At 41.0% G+C, this 19,038-nt stretch overlaps 1 protein-coding gene across 1 annotated transcript in view; it reads left to right on the top strand.

Moving 5' to 3' along the window:
• Positions 1-19,038, top strand: part of SPATA5 (spermatogenesis associated 5) — a 191,807-nt gene that overhangs the window by 35,092 nt on the left and 137,677 nt on the right. Inside the window, exons 12-13 of the mRNA XM_035553149.2 lie at positions 8,045-8,098; positions 8,496-8,575. Coding sequence (XP_035409042.2) covers positions 8,045-8,098; positions 8,496-8,575 — 134 coding nt within the window. The remainder of the gene's footprint in view (positions 1-8,044; positions 8,099-8,495; positions 8,576-19,038) is intronic.

The raw sequence follows: 19,038 nt of genomic DNA, 5'->3' as shown, positions 1-19,038 counted from the left end.
AAAAGTGGTTGTTTTGCTTGTTTGTTTTTACAAAGCAATCTTGCATATAATTCCTAAGGGGAATCATGTATTTTTATTCCTTTACTGGACTGTCGTTCTTTGTCTCCCTTACAGTATATCTGCAAAATTTATTGGAAGGGAGGTTGTCAACTGCTTTGCAGGAGATGGCTCCTTCTGTTCCTTCCTATCACCCCTTTGTCTGTATCTCTCACAGCATTGAGGCTTTTCAGGGGTTTAGTGATCATCTTGATACTTTTTTCCCCAAAATCTGTTATCAAAAGACAGCTGAATTGTTCTCAACTTCTTGGGAGTTTTCGGTGTTTTGCAGTCATGGAGGTAAGCAAATAGGAGACTGGATGAAGGAGTGAACTAAGATAATTTTTTCATTCTTTGGTGGTTGAACATCACTCTTAACTTATTGACAATTTCTGATCTGACTGAATTCTTATTCATATCAGCTGTCCATGCACTCTTGTCCTTCTTCATGCTCCTCTTGTGCAGGCCAGGCCCAAAAGCTTGTAATTTTCCTCAGAGATGTAGTTTGTGTCTTTCACCAATGGGAAAATAAAATTGTATGCAGAGATTAGAAATATTAGTAGGATGGGGGATATAATTTTCAACTTCTGCCAGGCTGATGACACCTCTTTGTTATATATAACTACATGTGACATTTTTGCTTTAGATGTGATCTAATTTTCTGAAATTGAATATTACTGCATTGCTTCTCTGATTTTTCTGCTTCATTTCACTGTTTACTTGGTGATTATCTCTCTGTACTTTTTGACAGTTCCTGCACTTAGGGTCAGCTATCGCTGGCTGCTTTTTAGAGAAGTATGTTGATTAGATCTCTGAGATTTTAAGGTGACACTGTAAGAGTATTTTGGGGAGGAAACTTCCATATCTTGCTGTATTCCATAGATTGGGAAACAATGATGATAATTTTATCAGTGTTTGTCTTGCATCTTTGTTTGTTTAGATTTTGCTATGGCTGACCTCTTGGATTTTTTTATTTTTTATTTTTAGGAAATCCTATATCATTATGTTGTGCTAAGAATCTAATGAATAGTACATTTCTTCATGGATTTTCTGTTAGCCTTCTGGGAGACAACTTGCAGAGAGACAATCTCTGATTATTTTTTTTTCTCTCCGTTGTTATGATATCTACGTGATTAACTTTACTAACAACAATGCCATTGTACTTTTTTGTATTAACCTGTTTTGAAATGAACGCTGAAGCTTGCTCTTACATTGTAAGGCTGATGAGGCACAGCTGCAGCACCTACCCAGATAAATTCCATCAGCCAGGTACAAGCTGTTCTTTGGCTGCCAGTCCCAAAAGGGCCATGGGGATTGGAAAATCCGTTTGCCCCTTTTGTTGCCCAAGATGCAGTGTACCAGAAGGGATGTTTGTTGGTGATGGTATCCGGCATTACCTTGTACTTACTCAGTCAGAGGGAGACTTTCTGCTAATATCAGGAGGCTTTTGCTCAGGGTTGTATCAACAAAGGATTTTGAGTTCTGCTTTCTGTCCAACAAGCAGATTACCCGAGTTTACAAAATAAATACCAAGAAAAATTATGCAACTTGTGTATGTTTGTAATGGTTTTAGAAGCATCATTTTTCCTCTTGCTGCTCAGTGCTTCTTAATATTTTGCTCTTTCAAGGCAAAACTAAAGCAAAAACTCATTTAGTGATACTGACAGAAAAACAGTTTAGACATACAGAAAATTAAGATTTCCAAAAGTTAAATCTCTTGGAATTCAGCTCTATAAGTGAGACACAATAATTGTTGTAAACGTGATAAAGCATGAAAACAATATTTAAAAAAAAACAACAACAAAACAAAACATGATGGTAAATAACGTTTAAGGATGTTAACAGCAAGCGATATGTACTGTACTGCTCTAAAGTATTAGTTGTGTTTGTTAGGAGCTCCAACTGTGATAGACAAAAATAAAAAGGTTAGAAATTATTCCCAGCATTTTACTTTCCGTTACTTAAGAGTTTGGGCTGAAGGCATCTTTTCTTTTCTTCAATTAGAAGTAATTACAAAAATATACACTGTTCTCGGAGCTCTGACTTCACCTTGGCTTGATTTAACTTCCTGTATCACACTGCAGATGCTTTTGTACCACTACCCGTGCTTGACATGTGCTTAAGTTTAGTTTGTCATCTGGGTCAGTTACGTCAAAATATTTTCCAATTGAAGTTTCCTCTGCTTTTCCCTTCAGCTCTTGGCTGGGGCAGTTAAAACAGATTAATGAGGCTTGGAAAGGCTGCCTGCTTTGCTTTGTGAAGAACTGTCACTGAATTTTGGGAAGATAGTTTAGCCTTCTGACAGGGATTTCTGTGAGCAGAAGCATGAAATAAGAAAGGTGGGTGGTTGTGACTGGCTGAGAGATGTGTATAAGATTAAAAAGGAAGAAGCGTTGTGGTTTTATGGGAAACTGGCAAACATTCAATAACATTTGCAAATTTTATTTGCATATAGTTATATTTGTGTAGTAACACATTTACAGCAACATGCTAGTTAATTAGCACATAATGAGACAACATATTTTGAAAATGCTCTAATATTTAACATTTTCCACAAGGGAGAGCGATTGGAGATACTTTATGAACACTGTTGATGCTCAGGCTATCTGCATGTTTTACTCAGCTGAAAATAAGGCGTTCTTCCATTCTTACCCTAAGCTTTCCAACAGTGAACGTGCAGACAGAAAATGATTTGGAAATAATCTCCCATCTCAGTTTCCTTCTCCCTTCTCAATTACCTTGCAAGATTAATGAACGTAGCTTCCCCCTCTTGAAGTTGCCTGGTTTGTCAGCAGTCGGGATGTGGTAAAATGGCAGTCACGGGATCGGGCGCTGCTGGAGCAGTGAAGTATGGCTCTGGGTATGTTTTGCAGCATGGACAGCTGATTTCCTGCCTTTTTTTCACCATATTGCTGTTGATCCCATGTGGATGTGCCCTCCTGGTAACAAGCCTGGTCCTAAACAGAGTAGTGGATGGCGGCCTTTGGGCCCGAGGGCTGGCACTGTAGGGAAATGCGGTGCTGAATAGGAAGGGGTGCTGAAAATCCGTGTTGGACACGAGTGACTTGCAAAGGGGCCTTTGGGGTGGCTGGGATGGGGTGCTGTTGGGTCTGCTTCAACTCTGCCCCCACACAATTTCTCCTCTGACTTGATACCGCGATGCCGGTGCCCACGCCGAGTCCTGACAAATCATCATGGCGGCTGTGTCCAGCAGGGCCCTCTCCAAATGTGCCATGAATTTTATTCAATGTTTCTTGTCAGTTCACTGCACACTACAAATCCTGGCTTCTCTGTTACATGAAGAAGCCCAGACAGGTTGTTGCTAAAGTTTGCTGGTCAAGACAGAAGGCAGACAAGTCGATAAAGGAAAGTGCCTTAGCAGTTTGATGGCGCTGCTGTTAGAAACTTAATTGCAAGGACCACAGCTCACAATTTTTTGCCAGCCTATTCCCTGAGATACTTTGAGCCCACAAGCACCTGTCTAATTTGAAGTTTTTAAAACACCAGACAGGTGCCAACAAGTTTTTTTAAGGTCCTTTGGTATGCAGGGCAGAGGGAGAGGAAGTGATTAAAACGGTGAGTGCGCTGAGCCTGGGGTTTACAGGCTGCTGAGAGTCTGAGCGATGCAGCTTAAGTCATTAAACAGCATTAAAGAGAAGAAGGAGGCTTTATTCTTAGCAAGCAAATATACTGCATTTTATTACTAAATGTTTGTCTAAAATGCAGCTTAACCAAGATAACTAATTTCTGAGTTCTTCCAAATGAGTTGCTGATGTGACGATAGGTCGTCTCACTTGCATCATCATGAGACTGGGGAGGGGGAAGCCGAAATGGTGCATCTAACTCCATGAAGGCTGTACTGCTGGTGGCTGGGATCACACTTTGCTCATCTGAGCTGGCTGTCGGCGCTACTCTGGCAGGCTGAGAAATTAGCACATCAGAGTGATGTGGATCGCATCTGCAAGGTAGATGTCTGTCTGTCCAAATCAGTTAGTGTGAATGTCTAACTCAGATGCAGATGTCTGCATGTGGGCAAATAAACCTTGCCCTAGGTGTGCATTTTAAGCAGTTGAGAACTGCTTTGACATGAAGCTTTATTTTTTTTTGAGGTTCACTGTGCAGAGCTCTGTTTCTATATACTTAATTTGAAATTAAACATAAATTATTCGACTGATATTTTAATGTCTGTTTAATAATTTCTACAAGCATAAGTACATAACTTACCTGATTGTCACAACAGTTTAAAAAAAAAAAAGAGAGAGGAAAGTCACTGATTAAGTTTCTTATCAGTTGAAAGGCATTAACCTAGTATTTTCAGGTGGAGAAAATCCCCAAGTGGCTTTAAGCACTCATTAGAAAAATTACTGATACTCTCTGATACTCTTTAACTTCAGGGATACCAGATGTTGCCCTTGCAGTTTAAAAATACTGAGAACTTCTGTCATAACAGTGTGTACATAAGCTTATCTCGTGTTGCAGCCTGTATGCAGAGGTTTTATCTTTTGAGCAGTTAGTCTTTCAAGAGTTTATTCTGATCATATTTAAAATGTAAGGATGTTTTTCTTTTATATATATAGATATATATTTATATATTATAATATTTAAAAAGGGTTACCAATATAAGAGAAAAATCAACACCCAGTCCAGAAGATAAACACGTGGGAGGTGTTATGACAGAAGGGGAATGCATCTTATAAAGGAGGATGGGATAGTCTTTCAACAGAGCACGCATGGAAACTACTCTCCCTATTTTGAGGCTGAATAAACAAAACTCAGCAGTATACAGCGTGCCTGAATTGGCAGATTTTATACTATTGCTCTGGGTTGTAGCTCACAAATGGTATGCTTATATGCATGGCTAAGCTACAGCTACTTCTGCCAATTTCCTCCTCCAAATCTTTTGCTGGTTTTGGAGTCACTGTGCAAATGACCAGAAGGAACAGGTTTTATTTCTTCACATCCTTTCATACGGAGGATTCCTTCTTGCAGAAGAGAGCAGAGCTATGCATCATTAAACTGTACCATTTGTTACTAGCACCTCTAGGTCAGTATATCAACAGCTGCAAACAGCTTTTAAAGGAATCATTATGGTCACCTCCAGGCCAAAAATGATGTTTCACCAGCTGTCAATTTGCTGAATAAGTGCGGTTCATGTCATTTGATTTTTTTAAAGCAATAGAAAAGCATTGAAAAATAATAATAATAAAAAATCTCCTGGCATTTCTTGAATGGTCTCCAACTTCTGAACGAGTTTCCTGAAAAGAGAAGGTGAACTTTCAGAAAACTGGAAGCAGTACTTAGCTGTCAGCCAGCAGCTTGGTGATGGCAACTGGGCTGCTTCGCATACAGACCGATCTCTGGGAAGAGCGGCCAGCAATCTCAGCTAAAGGACAACCTGTTTTCACACAGGCTAAGGCAGACGTTCAGCTTGGCTTGGACCAGAGCTAACCCAGTTCAGTTCCTACATCCAGCTTCTTTGAACGTTTCTAGTTTTTGTGTTGTGGTTTTAAGTGTTTGCATTAGATGAAACGTATACCAATTCCTCTTCTTTGGTGTGCTCTTTCTTTCACTTTGGAGTCTTTTCCTTTTATTGCCATGTATTATAGGAGTTCCAAGCTGCTTGTAATAAAAGACATGTTTCTGAATGACAGTTCTGGTATTGTTGGTGAGTGGTAAACTATGAGACCTTCTTCAAATCAACTTTGATGAAAATTCTCCATAGGGAGGCACAGGTCATTAATACATAGTGGTCTTTCACCCGGAGTTGCTGCTTAATGAAGAGAAAAATGGAGAAAAACTTCATGTTAAAGCTTACAGCAAAACCATGCATTCAAAATAATTCTCTTTGGAAACATTTTAAACAGTATGTATTGCTTTGATGTTGCCTTGATCATATTTTAATGTGTAATTAAAAATAAAACTCCATGCATCTGAAATTATATTGTACCTTAAAGCACAAAGGGAGTAGTTTTGGTTTTAAGTATTTTTTGCTCAGACAATAGAAGAGAAAATGTCAGACTATTTGATGTTGTTTGTCATACTAGAGGAGTACACTGTTGGCTCTGATGTATATGATGTTGGCTTCCATGAGAATACTGATGTGGATGAAGACAGTTTGTGGGAATAAGGGCATGAGAGAGAAGCTCCAAGAAAAAGGTAGTAGGAGAAATCTGTAATCATGGATAGAATCTGCAGAGGTTTGACAAAAAGCTAGACAGAAAGTGAAAGCTGCTGCCTTGTTACTTCGGCAGTTGCTAGGCCCATTCTATCATTTCTCATCTGCAATGAACATGGTGAATGGCAAGAGCCCAGGGCAGCTGGATGCTGTCTATTCGAGCTACAAGCCTGTTCTGCACAAACGGCTGCTTGCTCCTCATCTTTGATGTTCACGGTGAATATAGGAAAAGGCCTTGCATTACTCTCTCAGCTTCTCACCTTGTTTTTTTCCTTTTCTTCTTCTTTCCTTCTTCTTTCCTTCCTTTTCCTTTCAGCCCTTACACAGTTGGCTTTACCTGTATGGTATGCTATGGCTGGCTGCTGCTGTATCTCACCTGGCCCTATGGGTAACGGCCAACACTAAAAAATAAAATAAAATAAAAAATAATAATGTGGCATAGCCAGTATGCTTTGCTGGTACCACATAACTTATGCTTTTCTTATTACAGTATATATCCATTCCCAAACATTTGCAGAGGTGCCTTCCAGTGGTGCCAGTGTCAGGATAAAGTCAGTGCGCTAACTTACTGCAAGGTTGAAAATGAGAGTGGAGAGGGGAGGCTGCAAGAAAAACAGTGTGCTACATTTTCGGAGTAAAGAATCTGTGTTCTGCCCATCTGGGTACAAAGACCAGGTGGTCCTGCTGGAAGAGGGGTTGTGCCAGAAGCTCTGTCACTGCTGGTATATGTCTGCCACACATTCCTGGTTCCAGCATAACTGCTGTTTGACGCTGCCTTACTGCTCAGAGCAGAGCATTGCCCGAAGGTGCTCATTGCACTGAAGCACAGGAAGGTTGTGCAGTTTTCCAGCTGTGAAGGACGTTGTTTCTGCTGGTGAAATTATGAGGGCACCTGTTCCCTGGAAAACAGACCGAAGCCACTGGCTCGTTTTGTTCAGGGCAGTGGATAATCATCGCTGGTCATGGCTGTAGGTCAATGTTGATGCAAACCAGGCTGAAGTCAATGAGTCATTACCAATCCCATGAGAATCTTAGCCTCATTAAGAAGCGTTATTTTAGCAGCCTGTCCTACGGGATACAGCAAAACAGAAAATGCTCTGAGAATTCTCCATTGTTTTGCTTTTTGTAATTGTAAGTACTTGCTCAAGACTTCAGCGCTGACCCTGTGGTCTCCGGTCTTTTCCTGGTGGACAGGGCTGTGAGTATAAACAGGCACCGCAGCAGCTGGCACTAATAATTGTGCTTGGCAGAGAGGAGAAGGAATGCAAATCAGTGAAGACACTGAACAGCTTTCTCGCAGGGGATGGAGTGCCTCATAGATGGGTTTCAGGTGTGCAGCTATGGCAGCTGCTCCTCTCTGGACCTGCAGGCTGTCTGGTTCAAAAAAGTGCTGTTAAACGTGGTTTTAAGTCACTGCTTCAGTGCTTGGCTAGGTAGGATGCATGTTGAGTGTACAAGTAAATGCTTTTCCGTAAATCATCTTTTTGGCTGACTTGCAGCCCCCTTGTTGCTGCTGTTGATCCAACAACTTCTGAGAATCCCCAAGTGTTTATTTTTTTGGTTAATGCTGTTTCTCATTAAAGTACTAGGTAAGCATTATAGTAAGAGGATTAACCTACAGGCATAGTTACTTGCATGCGCAGTGCTATAAATGGAAGAAAACTTGGTATAGGTAGAAGGTAAGCTGAAAAATGCACAAGTAAGACTTTTGCAAGTGGCAAATTGTCAAAATTCCTTGTAAGTTTATCAGTAAGGTAACACTAGCAGATTTTGACAGTCATTTGGGATGTAAATATAATATGTATGTAAAACATTTTTTTCTTTATTTTACAGGGACCTGAGCTGATGAATAAATATGTTGGTGAGTCTGAACGAGCAGTGAGAGAGGTGAGAAAGTGCAAGCTATACATGATGTTCACTTTTCTTGGCGTTCAAATTCTTCTGTGCTTATAAGGTTATCTTTAAATTTTGCAAAAAATCTTTTGATTTAAGTTTTTAAAATGACCAAACAACAACCAGAAGGGATCTTTGTGCTGTTTAACTTCATCCTGCACTGGCCTAGTGATGCGCATCAAATTAGGGATCCTGTAGCACTTTTCACTGTAAGCCTGTGTTATGCAGGATCAGGAATAACTAATAAAAGGTCTGTTTTTAAAAAAATGACCACAAAGCTTATGTCTGTTCTTTGTTGTTCTGTAGCTTTTGAGGTGTGCAGGGGGTGATAGCAGTATGTAAAAAAAAATTCAGTGCCTTAAAACTGAGTGCTTCATTGTTGTTTTTCTAGATCTTTAGGAAAGCCAGAGCGGTGTCTCCTTCAATTCTTTTCTTTGATGAAATAGATGCGTTGGCAGTTGAAAGGGGAAGGTAAGTAATCCTGCTACAAAAATCACAGACATTATTCTCTGATAATTTACTTGTACATTGTGCAATCACAAGTATATTGTCTTTCTAGAATTATTTTATTAAATAAATTCATTCCACATGCAGAAGAAGTAGCATTTGTGACTTAAGTATAAGCATATTTCACTTGGCATAAACAGGTAAGTTGGTGGAGTTCATCCTTTCTCATGTCATTAGCGGGAAGGATTCTACTGGTTCTCATGCCCTTTGGCTCTTTTCTGTGGTTTTAACTTGCGTTTATTTCCAGTAACTAACTCCTTTCTTTTCCCAGGGTTGTTGCACTGTCCTAATATAGCGCCTCCATCAAGCAAAGCAAACGATCATATGCTATATAACTCTGGGATTTCCAAAGAGACTACTCATATGCTTAAATTTAAATTTATATTGAAGCATTTTGCTAGACAGGGAAAAACTTCACGAAAAAAATTCATCAAAACTTCATGAAAAAACTTCATACAAAAAAATTAGGAGCGCTTATGTCGTTTTATGTGTTACCTTAAAAAGGGATTCTTGTGCAAGCAGCTAACAATCTTCTTACAATATCCTGCTTTTTGTTGATTATTAGAGATGTTAAGCTTTTGTCTGAGGGAGTATTATAGCAGGTTTTATTTGCTGCTGTGGCATTTAAGATTTGACAGGCTATGGAAGTAGTCTTTCTTGGGGGACGCTTTTTTCATAAAATACTTTTTCTGGTGAACAACTACGTATTTTTTTCTATTTTGTTTGATTTGCATGAAGAACTATGACATATATGCATGTAGAAAGTATTTATCTAGTTTAAAGGAGCATCAGTTTTCTATCATGTTTCTGGAAAAGAAGCTACCTTGGCATCCATACAGATCCCTTTTTATTGTGAAGGGGCCATTTGTATCCGCAAAAATGGGTTAAAGACGTCAGTCATTCTGATGTTTCAGCAACTAGAGTTGTTTACTTAAAAGGAGATGTCATCTTGTATAGCATAGAGCTGCCCTGTGAAACTACTAAGAAAATGAAAACATTCTCTGTCGAAACTGCAAAAGCTGATATAAGACGTCCCCATCAGCATCCTTCTCATATGCAGTGTATGCAACTGTGACATTGGTAAACTTCCTAGAAACGCTAGCCACCCTGTGGTATTCACTGAAACACCTGCCTGCTTTTCACAATAGAGAAGCTGCAAAAATGTGTGCTGGAATCAAGCCAATAGGAAAAAAAAATTCCCTCTGCTGCAATGCTCATGTGTTTAGTTTTCAGAAACACTGCTTCATCAAGATAAAACCTTCTGGAAGAATAAGACATAGTATGTTTTAATCATCCTTTTCACCCCATGCCCTAAAGGCATTGAGCTTGTTTATTTGTTTTATTCTTTTAGGGGGTAAATAACCCAATTTTACCTTACCTGGGACTGTCTGTGGGGGGTAGTAGGCCTGGCACAGCTTGCTGAAGAATGTGGTATGACCTGCTGCAGTCATGTTGCACTGGAGACATCTGGTTTTGGAGCTTTAAAAAGAACAGGGTGGGACGCACAAATATTTCATTGTCAAATCTGAACCAGATGGGAGGTAAAATATGTAGCAGAGTTCTCATAAAATTCATCTGAAATTAAATGGTGTAGGAAACCAGACAAGGCACTTATTAGAAATGGCCTTTTTTTACAGGCTGACTTTGCACAGTAGGAATTTGCAAATGCATTAGAGATGCTAACGATTTGTGGCCTCTGGAGATCCATTTCCTGTACTATTACTAACCATACTGAAGTTTTCAAGGAAACACCTGTTTATATTGTCTCCCTGTTCCCTCTGTTGGTTGAATTGGTTTTCTCCATCTTGGCAGTGAAAAACTGTGATACAACTTTGGAAAAGTTTTACCTCTTAGTTTAAATCCTACTTAGGATTCTGTAGGCTGTGGGTCTTGTGCAGAAAATGCACTGCATCCCAGAACTTCCTGGGTAGGTACCCTCTCCTGATCCTCACAGGATGTGTCCAGAAATACAGAAAAGCATAAACTGTTAAGGTATGGGAGTAGTTTTATGCACGGTTCAGATCTGATATACAGATGTGAAATAACATTGAGTAATTGCTTACGCTCTTCAGAGCACTTTGCCAAATATTCATTAACCCATTATTACTTGTTTAGATTTGACTAAATCTTGTGGGTTTAAAACATAAACGTTTTGCTCCCAACCCTCTATAGAGATCACTAAACAATCCCATCTCATCAGCAGATGCAAATTAATATCAGGTAGATCAAGAAAGCTTCTTGTTTGCACCATAATGTGCAATGTCTCTTTTGCATCATGTGGCAGAGTCTGTGTCATTGCACAAGCCATTGCAAACACTGTAGGTGCATTCAGATCTGCCACAGTGTCTTATTTATTTTTCAGTCCCAAGCCATAATTCCTTAATTTTAATACAACATCTAACACTCTACCTAATATATCCAAGCCCTCTTGGAAGATTTTTCACTCTGGTTTACATAGAGGTATTAGAGGAAGCTTAAAGAGAATGGACCAACAGTGAGGAAAAAGGAAGACATTTACTATAACTGATTCTAAAGAAGGAATGATAAACCTACTGATGAAAAAATGGGGAGAAAGTAGAGGTACGTAATGAATTTAGAATAGGAAAAATGATTACATTAAGACAGGAAAAACCTCTGAAAATTAGGAAGAGTTCAGATGGCGAATTCTTCTTCACTGTGAATTGGTCCTATGGGAGAAGCTCAGGCAACCTACCACTTGACATATTTCAAACAAAACTGACGTTTCATGGGTTAACGTGCGGCGAGGAGCAGTCTTGTGCTGGGAGAGGTGAGCTACATGATGCACGAAATCTTTTCCACTGTCCTGTAAATTTTTCCTGTGGCTGTAATTAGTGATAGGTTCCATGAGCTGGTGACGACTTTTTTTTTTCCTTACTTTTGCAAGTTGATGTTACAACTCTTTGGAGGAGAGACTGCGCTGAAGGGAGACTCGCAGGGCTGGTCCAGATACAGCAGCACACGGGGAGGAATGTTTGCCTCTCAGTAATCCCTTCCCTGCTCAGAGCTCAAGACTCTTAACAAATAGTACAGCTGCGAAGAATTATGGGTATTTGTTATTCCTTGCTATCCTGACCATGTAAAACCTAATTCTTCTGGCCATTAGAGGTTGCCAAGAGGGAAATGGCTTGGTAATTAGACTTGAAAGTGATGAATGAACATGGCTCTGTGTAAATGCAGCACAGACAGTCTGTTTGCTGAACTTAAGAAATCTATGTGCTTTGGAAATGGGACATTGTTTATACAAGTAGGATTTTTAGGATTTTTGGGCAATGGACATATTTGTTCCTTTTCTTGTTTTTCAGAAGCAAAAAAAAAATCCTCTTTAACTGCAAATCTTTGTAATGTAAGATGGGAAATGTAGGCTGATGTGATACTGCTAAATACAGTTTTCCAAGGTGGAAAATAAAGGACAAGGGACAAAGATCTGTACCTTGCATTTGATTAGTGAAGGCCAAAACAAGTTGGTAGATGAACAATACTAACCTTTTTTGGAGTGAAGGTAGAAATGACGAAGTGAGAGGACTTTGGTACCAACCCACTGAAACTACAATATGGTGATGCTCTTCCAGGGATGTCTGTTATCCTGTATGATGGGGTACAGTGGAGTGGGGGCATGGCTACATACCGAAGCCACAAATTAAAATGCTCAAAATGTCTGAAAGAGGTACTGTTTTCACTTCAGGTGTTAAAATATTTGCAATCTGAATTTTTGAGGCACACAGGCTTCTAGGTGAAGCTATAAAGAATGGCAGCTTCTCTTCTGTAGTATGGCAACTGTACTTCTAACAGGGACTGTGATAAATTTTCTGATTTTAAACCGAGATGTATGTCTTTCTGGAGTATTATAGCACATATTTACACTGTACGCTTGAACATACAGTCACACTTTTGTATCTATGCAAATTTCCTTGTGTAATTGGCAGCCTCCCTCATGGGAGAGGTGAAGTCTATGGGCTGGACTCTGCAGGGATACAGCAAAATGGCATTAGATAGGCTACAGGTTCTCAGCAGAAAACCGCTTGTGCATTTGATAAATCACCAGCAGAAGAGCTGAAGGAGGTATTGTCACCCTGACATTACGTATGCAAAGGCCAAAGGATATGAGCAAAGAGTAGATGGAAGAAATGCAGTTTTCCTGTGCCGTACTTGAGTTGTGATGGACCTGATGCTGGCAGCTGGCTGTGTTAGGCAGGGAGCTTGATCTTCTGACTTACGTTGGCACTGGTTGTCCCTGAATCAGGGAACATCAGCTGATTCCTGGCAATATCACCTTTGTTTGGATATGATGGAGAGTTGAGGCACTGGAAAATTTGTGATTGTGGTCTGAGTTCTGTAAGGTACTTGGTATCCAAAAAAAATTATTGTCTGGGGAAAAAAGCTGTAAAAAAGCTACTTTAGGCCTTCACAAACGGTGAAGAAGTAAAGTTTTGAAATAACTGAATTGCACAGTAAAGCTTGTAATTTGTTTTGGAATAGCAGTTTTAACAGATACCATTACCCATATGTTATGTATATGTGATAAATATCTGCACCCCTTTATTGTTGAAGCAAACTCATGAAGATTCTTGTCCAGCAAAAAAAAAAAATCCTTTATCACAATGTGTTTTAAATCTGTGTTTCTTTCTGTGTGTAATATATATATATATATATATATATATATATTTGTAATTTTGCCAGCCTTTGTTGTAATTTTGACATTTGAAGCTTTGTGCCCAGCTGAAGTCAGTAAGACTTGCATTGGCATCAGTGGAAGCAGGACTGGATCTACAAATCTTTTTCTTGCAATCATTCAAATGCATGGATATATTTACAGGATTTAGAGGAACTAATCAAGTCCATTAAGTAGGTAAGCGTGTTCTGCAGTGCCCAGGAGGGCTGTGGCAAGGCTGACCTGCAGCAAGGTGCTTCAACCAAAGACATGAATTTGAGCCTTTTGTCTGGATTCCTGACAGAGGCTCAGTTGAAATAGATACCAGGACTAAAGGGATCAGAAGTGGCCGTAAGTGGTGGCCACTTCGCTTCCTGGTATGGTGTTGGCTATGGCTATGTTCAGCTTGCCCATGCCGTGGGCCCAACAAGGAGGCTACAACTGCTGGCAGGGTTAGGACTATAATTATTGAATGCCTTTTTAAATAAAATCAAAGGAGAACATAATTGTCATTAAAACTTATAAATGAAACTTATTCCAGGTGAATGTAAGCCTCTCATATTTAAATACTGTTATAATGAAACGAAATTCAGTCTAGTTACTTACTTCTAGGTCTGTAACGCTTCCAATTTAAACTGTTCTAGCTTCCCTGGTAGACATGATTGATTACAGTTTTCAACTTGATTAACTTCCAGGAATGCACAGAGGAGAAATGTTGAGGGAAACAGAAAGAAAGAAAATGGGAAATATACTGTGCATCAGGTGCATGTTTTTTTTTTAAGGTGGCAACTGTTAAAAAGAATAAGAGAGCTCTAGATGTCAGCATCTTCCTGTTTCAGCTGGGTGGTGCCAGTGCCAGATGAAGGCAAGGCCCCGTGTCCATCTTTCATAGACGTGTGTCTGGTTGCAGGCAGATGGAATGGGCCATGGATCGCCGTCTAGTACTTAAGGATTTGGTAATGTGCTTAAGGAAAGCCCTCTGGAAGAGAGCCTGTTGCTTCCAAACCCATCGCAGACTGGCTCCTCTTCTCCTTTAATTGTGTTGCCTTTTTCTGGACCTACTTCACAAACTTCTGGAAGCTGCAGTAATAAGAAATGTGGGCAAAAGAGGCTGCTTGCATGAACATGGAGATTAATTAGGATGTAGCTAAAGCAGTCTGGCCGCTTGTTATAAAGTCACCTCCTGACAGCTGAGCACTATTTCCAGTTTTCACAAAGCTCATGTTTTCTTTTCAGGAAGCTTGTGTAGACATTGGAGGTCAGTCAAGGAATAAGAATTCTTTTATATTTCAGTGCTTTTCTAATGCTTTAAAGACCAAATGACATGAAGCACATCATTTTGAGGCTGGAGGTAACCATAAAGTTAAATGTTCTACCCAGTCTCAGAATTTCAGTGACTTCCCCCAGTATTCCTCTGAAGATGTCCTTTCTGTAGGGCTTGAATCTTGGCCTTAAGGCAAAAGGGAAGATGTGGAACAATATAGTGGTTAAAATCTGATAGAGGTGCATGTAACGTATGACTGCATCTAATTGTAGGGTGCTGATGGAGGAGGGAAGGGTTTAGAATTATCTTCTTCCAGAGTTTTTCTGATGATACAGGCAGGAAAATTCCCTGCTATGGGGAGTGGGTTTTTGTTTTAGCACTTAATAGTTGTTGTTTTTTTTATTATTATTTTATGAATAGCCAATATATTGGAGAAGACTGAGAGGGGACCTCTTCAAATTATACAAATATTTGAAGGGCGAGTGTCAAGAGGATGGGGCTAAACTCTTTTCAGTGGTGCCCAGCAACAGGACAAGAGGCAATGGGCACAAACTGAAGCACAGGGATTTCTGGCTGAATATGAGGAAACTTTTATTTACTGTAAGGGTGACAGAGTACTAGAATAGGTTGCACAGAGAGGTTGTGGAGTCTCCCTTCTCTGGAGATACTCAAAAACCCGCCTGGATGCCATCCTGTGAGATGTGAGCTTGGTGACCCTGCTTGGCAGGGAGGTTTGACCAGATGATCGCCAGAGGTCCCTTCCAACCTCAACCATTCTGTGATTCTGTGATTTAACTGATAATACTATGCACAGGATTTGCATGCTGTGTCTCTTTCCCAGATTTTTAATAACATCCAAGCCTCTAGCATCTGTAGCAGTCTGAATTAATAATATGCATGGGAGTTGTACTGTACATGTGCCAGATGTCAATTTGGCCCAGTGTTTTCATAATGATTACTCGTGCCTAAGTATGCTTGCTATGACTTTTTGTTTTATGAAATATCTCATTTGCTGTGTGTGTATGTGTGTAGAAGAATCAATTAGTAGTTCTGGAGGATGGTTTTGCAGCTTGTTGGACCTGGTGCTTAGAGACATGGTTTAGTGACATTGGTAGTAGGGTGATGGTCGGACAAGATGATCTTGAGGGTCTTTTCCAATCTTCATAATTCTAAGATTCTATGATAGATAAGCAGAAATACGTATATGATGTTAAAGGTGTTCTGATTTTGGGGGGGGGGGGGGGGGGGGGCAGAAAGCTGTTATATAGGAAAAATAGTGATATTGCGCTGCTTATGTAAACATGCGTATCTCTGTAAACCCAGTATATTTAGTAAGGTTTCAGTTTTGAAGCCCCAGTAGCATTCAGGGGAAACAAAGTTCACAGCTAAAATACACCCCGTCTGGACTGATAAGAATATTCTGACTGAATTACTTTTTCAGCGAGGGATATTTGTGTGGAGGAGCCTGCTTTTTCTAACTGGCACGGCAGTGTCCGTTCAGCTGGACAGAATGCCCTACTGATAATTTTTGACTGAAGTTTGCTGTCAGACAAGATGCTGCCATTATCGTTCTTTTTCTGGTATTGCTATTGGAGTAGATATTTTATTTTCTAACGCTGTGGAAAACCTTGAGCTGCCAAAGCTGTATTTCACTGGGTTTTGTGAGGGAAGGAAGTAAAACAGTGTGACAGTTAATTACGGCCGTGGCAGTTGGACTGAGAGGACCGCCTTGGCAGGTGCTCCTTGCTGACAGTTTACCCCTGCAAAGCCCTGACAGAAATGTCAGACTCGATAAAACCCCGCAGACGGTACGGGTGAGGCGAGGCTGGTGTGGTAGCATGATGGCAAGGGGCTTCGGTTCGTCAGGACCGTCTTGCCTCCCTCGTCTGTGGGGAGGCCGAGAGCCCTGCCAGAAAGCTCTGCTTCAACCCGTGCTCATTTTTTGATACCAGCCGTTCTGTCGTGTCAATGAGTTTTGCATTTGTTTTGATATGAAATTATTTCCAGAGATTCCAGGGAAGGAATTATTTGAGATGATATCATGTCCAAGAGTACTTTTAAAACCAGTAAATTTTGATTGTTATTGCAATTCTTTTGTTAGAGAGAAAAATAAGAAAGGCAGCTTTTATCTGTGTGTAAATCTTGCCTGATAGGACGTTTTGGAAAAGAGGGTGGGCTGCACTCCCTTCTCACAAAGCCTGTGTTACAGATTTCAGCTGTGTGGAGATTAATCCCCCTGCAGTAATTTATCCCGGCTGCATCTCCTGAGGCCTGCCCCTTCGGCCCCTGAGGTCTGCCTGAGGTGGGGTCATCTGGGCAGCGCTGGGCTCCTCAGGATGGGGCCTCCCACACTTCCTTCTGGTTTCCCAGCTTCACAGTTGCTGTGAATTTAAAAGTGCTCAGAAGGTTGCGGTGTGAATAGTTCCTGCATTTTCACGCCTACAGTTTAACAACGTAACTGAATTAAGGTCCTGATTCTGTACCGAAGGTGTTCAGATGGGCTTCAGTGTCGCTGAAGTCAATAGCAGATGGAGAGTCGCTGGTTCTCCTTGACAGGATTTAATTGGAGGTCTGGATTTAAATATATTTTCCAATGAAAATAACATCTGCTGTTCTGAAAAAAACATTCATTGTCTTGGCTTTGGAAGTGTTCTAGGTTTTCAGCCGATGTAAATGTACATTTGCATCGGCTTGCAGTGCCATTTCATCATGAGGTGAAATAGTAAGCACTGCTTTCTTGTACTTCTATTTCCAAATACGAAAATAATCTGTTAGATAAAGGGGAGAAAAGAAGAAAAGGGTGCTAAACAAGTAAAAATGTACAAAACAAGAAAGCCGTTTCAGTCAGCAAACTACCTGTAACAAGAAAGGTAGCACTGAAATCTGAGGATTGGATACATCTAGTTGTGTCTGGAAGCAGTCTCCTTGTGGATATGCTGATGAGTTGTAGGTACTCCTTGATGCAGTGATAGAATCAGGTCGCAGTTGCTTTTATATTCACAGGAAGAAATATGAGAGTGGCTTACGGTGTTCACATGGGAGGGACAGTGCCTGTTGACGTCTGAATCCGGGTGGTTAGATGGGCATTGGGTGAGGCCGGAGATGAGAAGAAAGGGCGCTGTGGATGGCCCTCACCTGCTCGATGCAATTTGGAGCTGGGGTCCGGGTCTCTCAGTTCCAGCAGACAAGGCCAAAATTATTTCAGATTAACGGTGATGCTTTGGTATGCTGTAGCAGGTGTGTTTTCTTCTGCCAGAATGCACACTGGAAGCGCCTTCAGGTAAAATAAAATACTGAGGAGAGGTTTCATTTTCCCTATTCCCCGTGAAGAGCCTGTCATAATCCGTGGGCAGTCTTGGCTGGTGGGCTCGGCAGTTCGGGAAGTTTCTCTGCTGGTCGAGGGCAGTGCGTGCAGGAGCACAGGCATGCTCGGCCTGGGGCTTTTGGGGTACTTGCAGCATTAGCTGGAACCTCATGTAGGGGAGGATATCTGGCTCTGGCTGATGTGGTAAACTAGTACAAATGAATACCTTTTTTTTTTTTTTGCCTTTAAAACTACTTCATCGAGGATTTCGGAGTTGGCAAAAAGATTAAAAGAGCACGTAGCCCACAGAATGATGGATTTTGTTACGTGATTATTTCAAATTCTCAGGCCCGCGTGAAGCAGCCGGGCTCCTCTTTCCTCACACGTTTTCATTTTGAAGTTCAAGGTATTTCTGGTCGGGGCACGGCTCTTGCATGCACACGCCCATGCACACATGGCCCTGCGTGGATTATGTAAGGTTCCTGATGCCGACCGCCGGGATTTGCAGGCGGCGTGTTGACAGGAAATTAGTTTGTACCCGTACGTGCCTTTTGCGAGCTATTTCCATGCGGTTGTGATGATGACATTGAGGCACGGAGGTCAGGTAGAGAGAGGGGGGCAAAGACGCCACTCGGCTGGAAGTTGGTTTTGGCAGCGCCTGCGTGGGACTGGAGGGTTAATCATCATTTGTAGCTCTGACTGCTGTTTGCGTCAAAAGTCCAGGCAGCCTTAATGAACGTTGCCTGTGTTAATTCGAAACCCTTGCTGGGAAATCATGGGAAAATGGAAAAATGCATACTTGCGTGTCACCCTTCAGATTAACGGCTTAGGCAGCGCGAGAGCTCTCGGTGCGCGGTGCTGCGCTGCTCCAGCTCTGAGCGGCTGGTAAAGAGATCTGGCTCAGTAAACGTGTGCCTGCCCCTGATTTCACGGGGTATCCTCGTAAGCCAAAAGCTAATTTGCTCTAGACTCTGTGCTAAATATGGTGCATCGTATGACGGCTTAGTGAACTATGTAAATAAAAGCACTAAAATTGAAAACTTCTGGTCACAGATCCAGACGTGGCTTCATTTGGTACTGCTGTTATTATTGGTATTTTTGGCCTGTGTGGTTTTAAAATCTTCTTACTACTTTTAACAGCCCCTAGTAAAAGCCCCTAGTATTACCCTTGTAAAAGCCCCTAGTATTGT

Source organism: Cygnus atratus, chromosome 4, assembly GCF_013377495.2.
Source record: "Cygnus atratus isolate AKBS03 ecotype Queensland, Australia chromosome 4, CAtr_DNAZoo_HiC_assembly, whole genome shotgun sequence".
NCBI lineage: Eukaryota > Metazoa > Chordata > Aves > Anseriformes > Anatidae > Cygnus > Cygnus atratus.
This window is presented reverse-complemented; position numbering and strand designations above follow the sequence as displayed.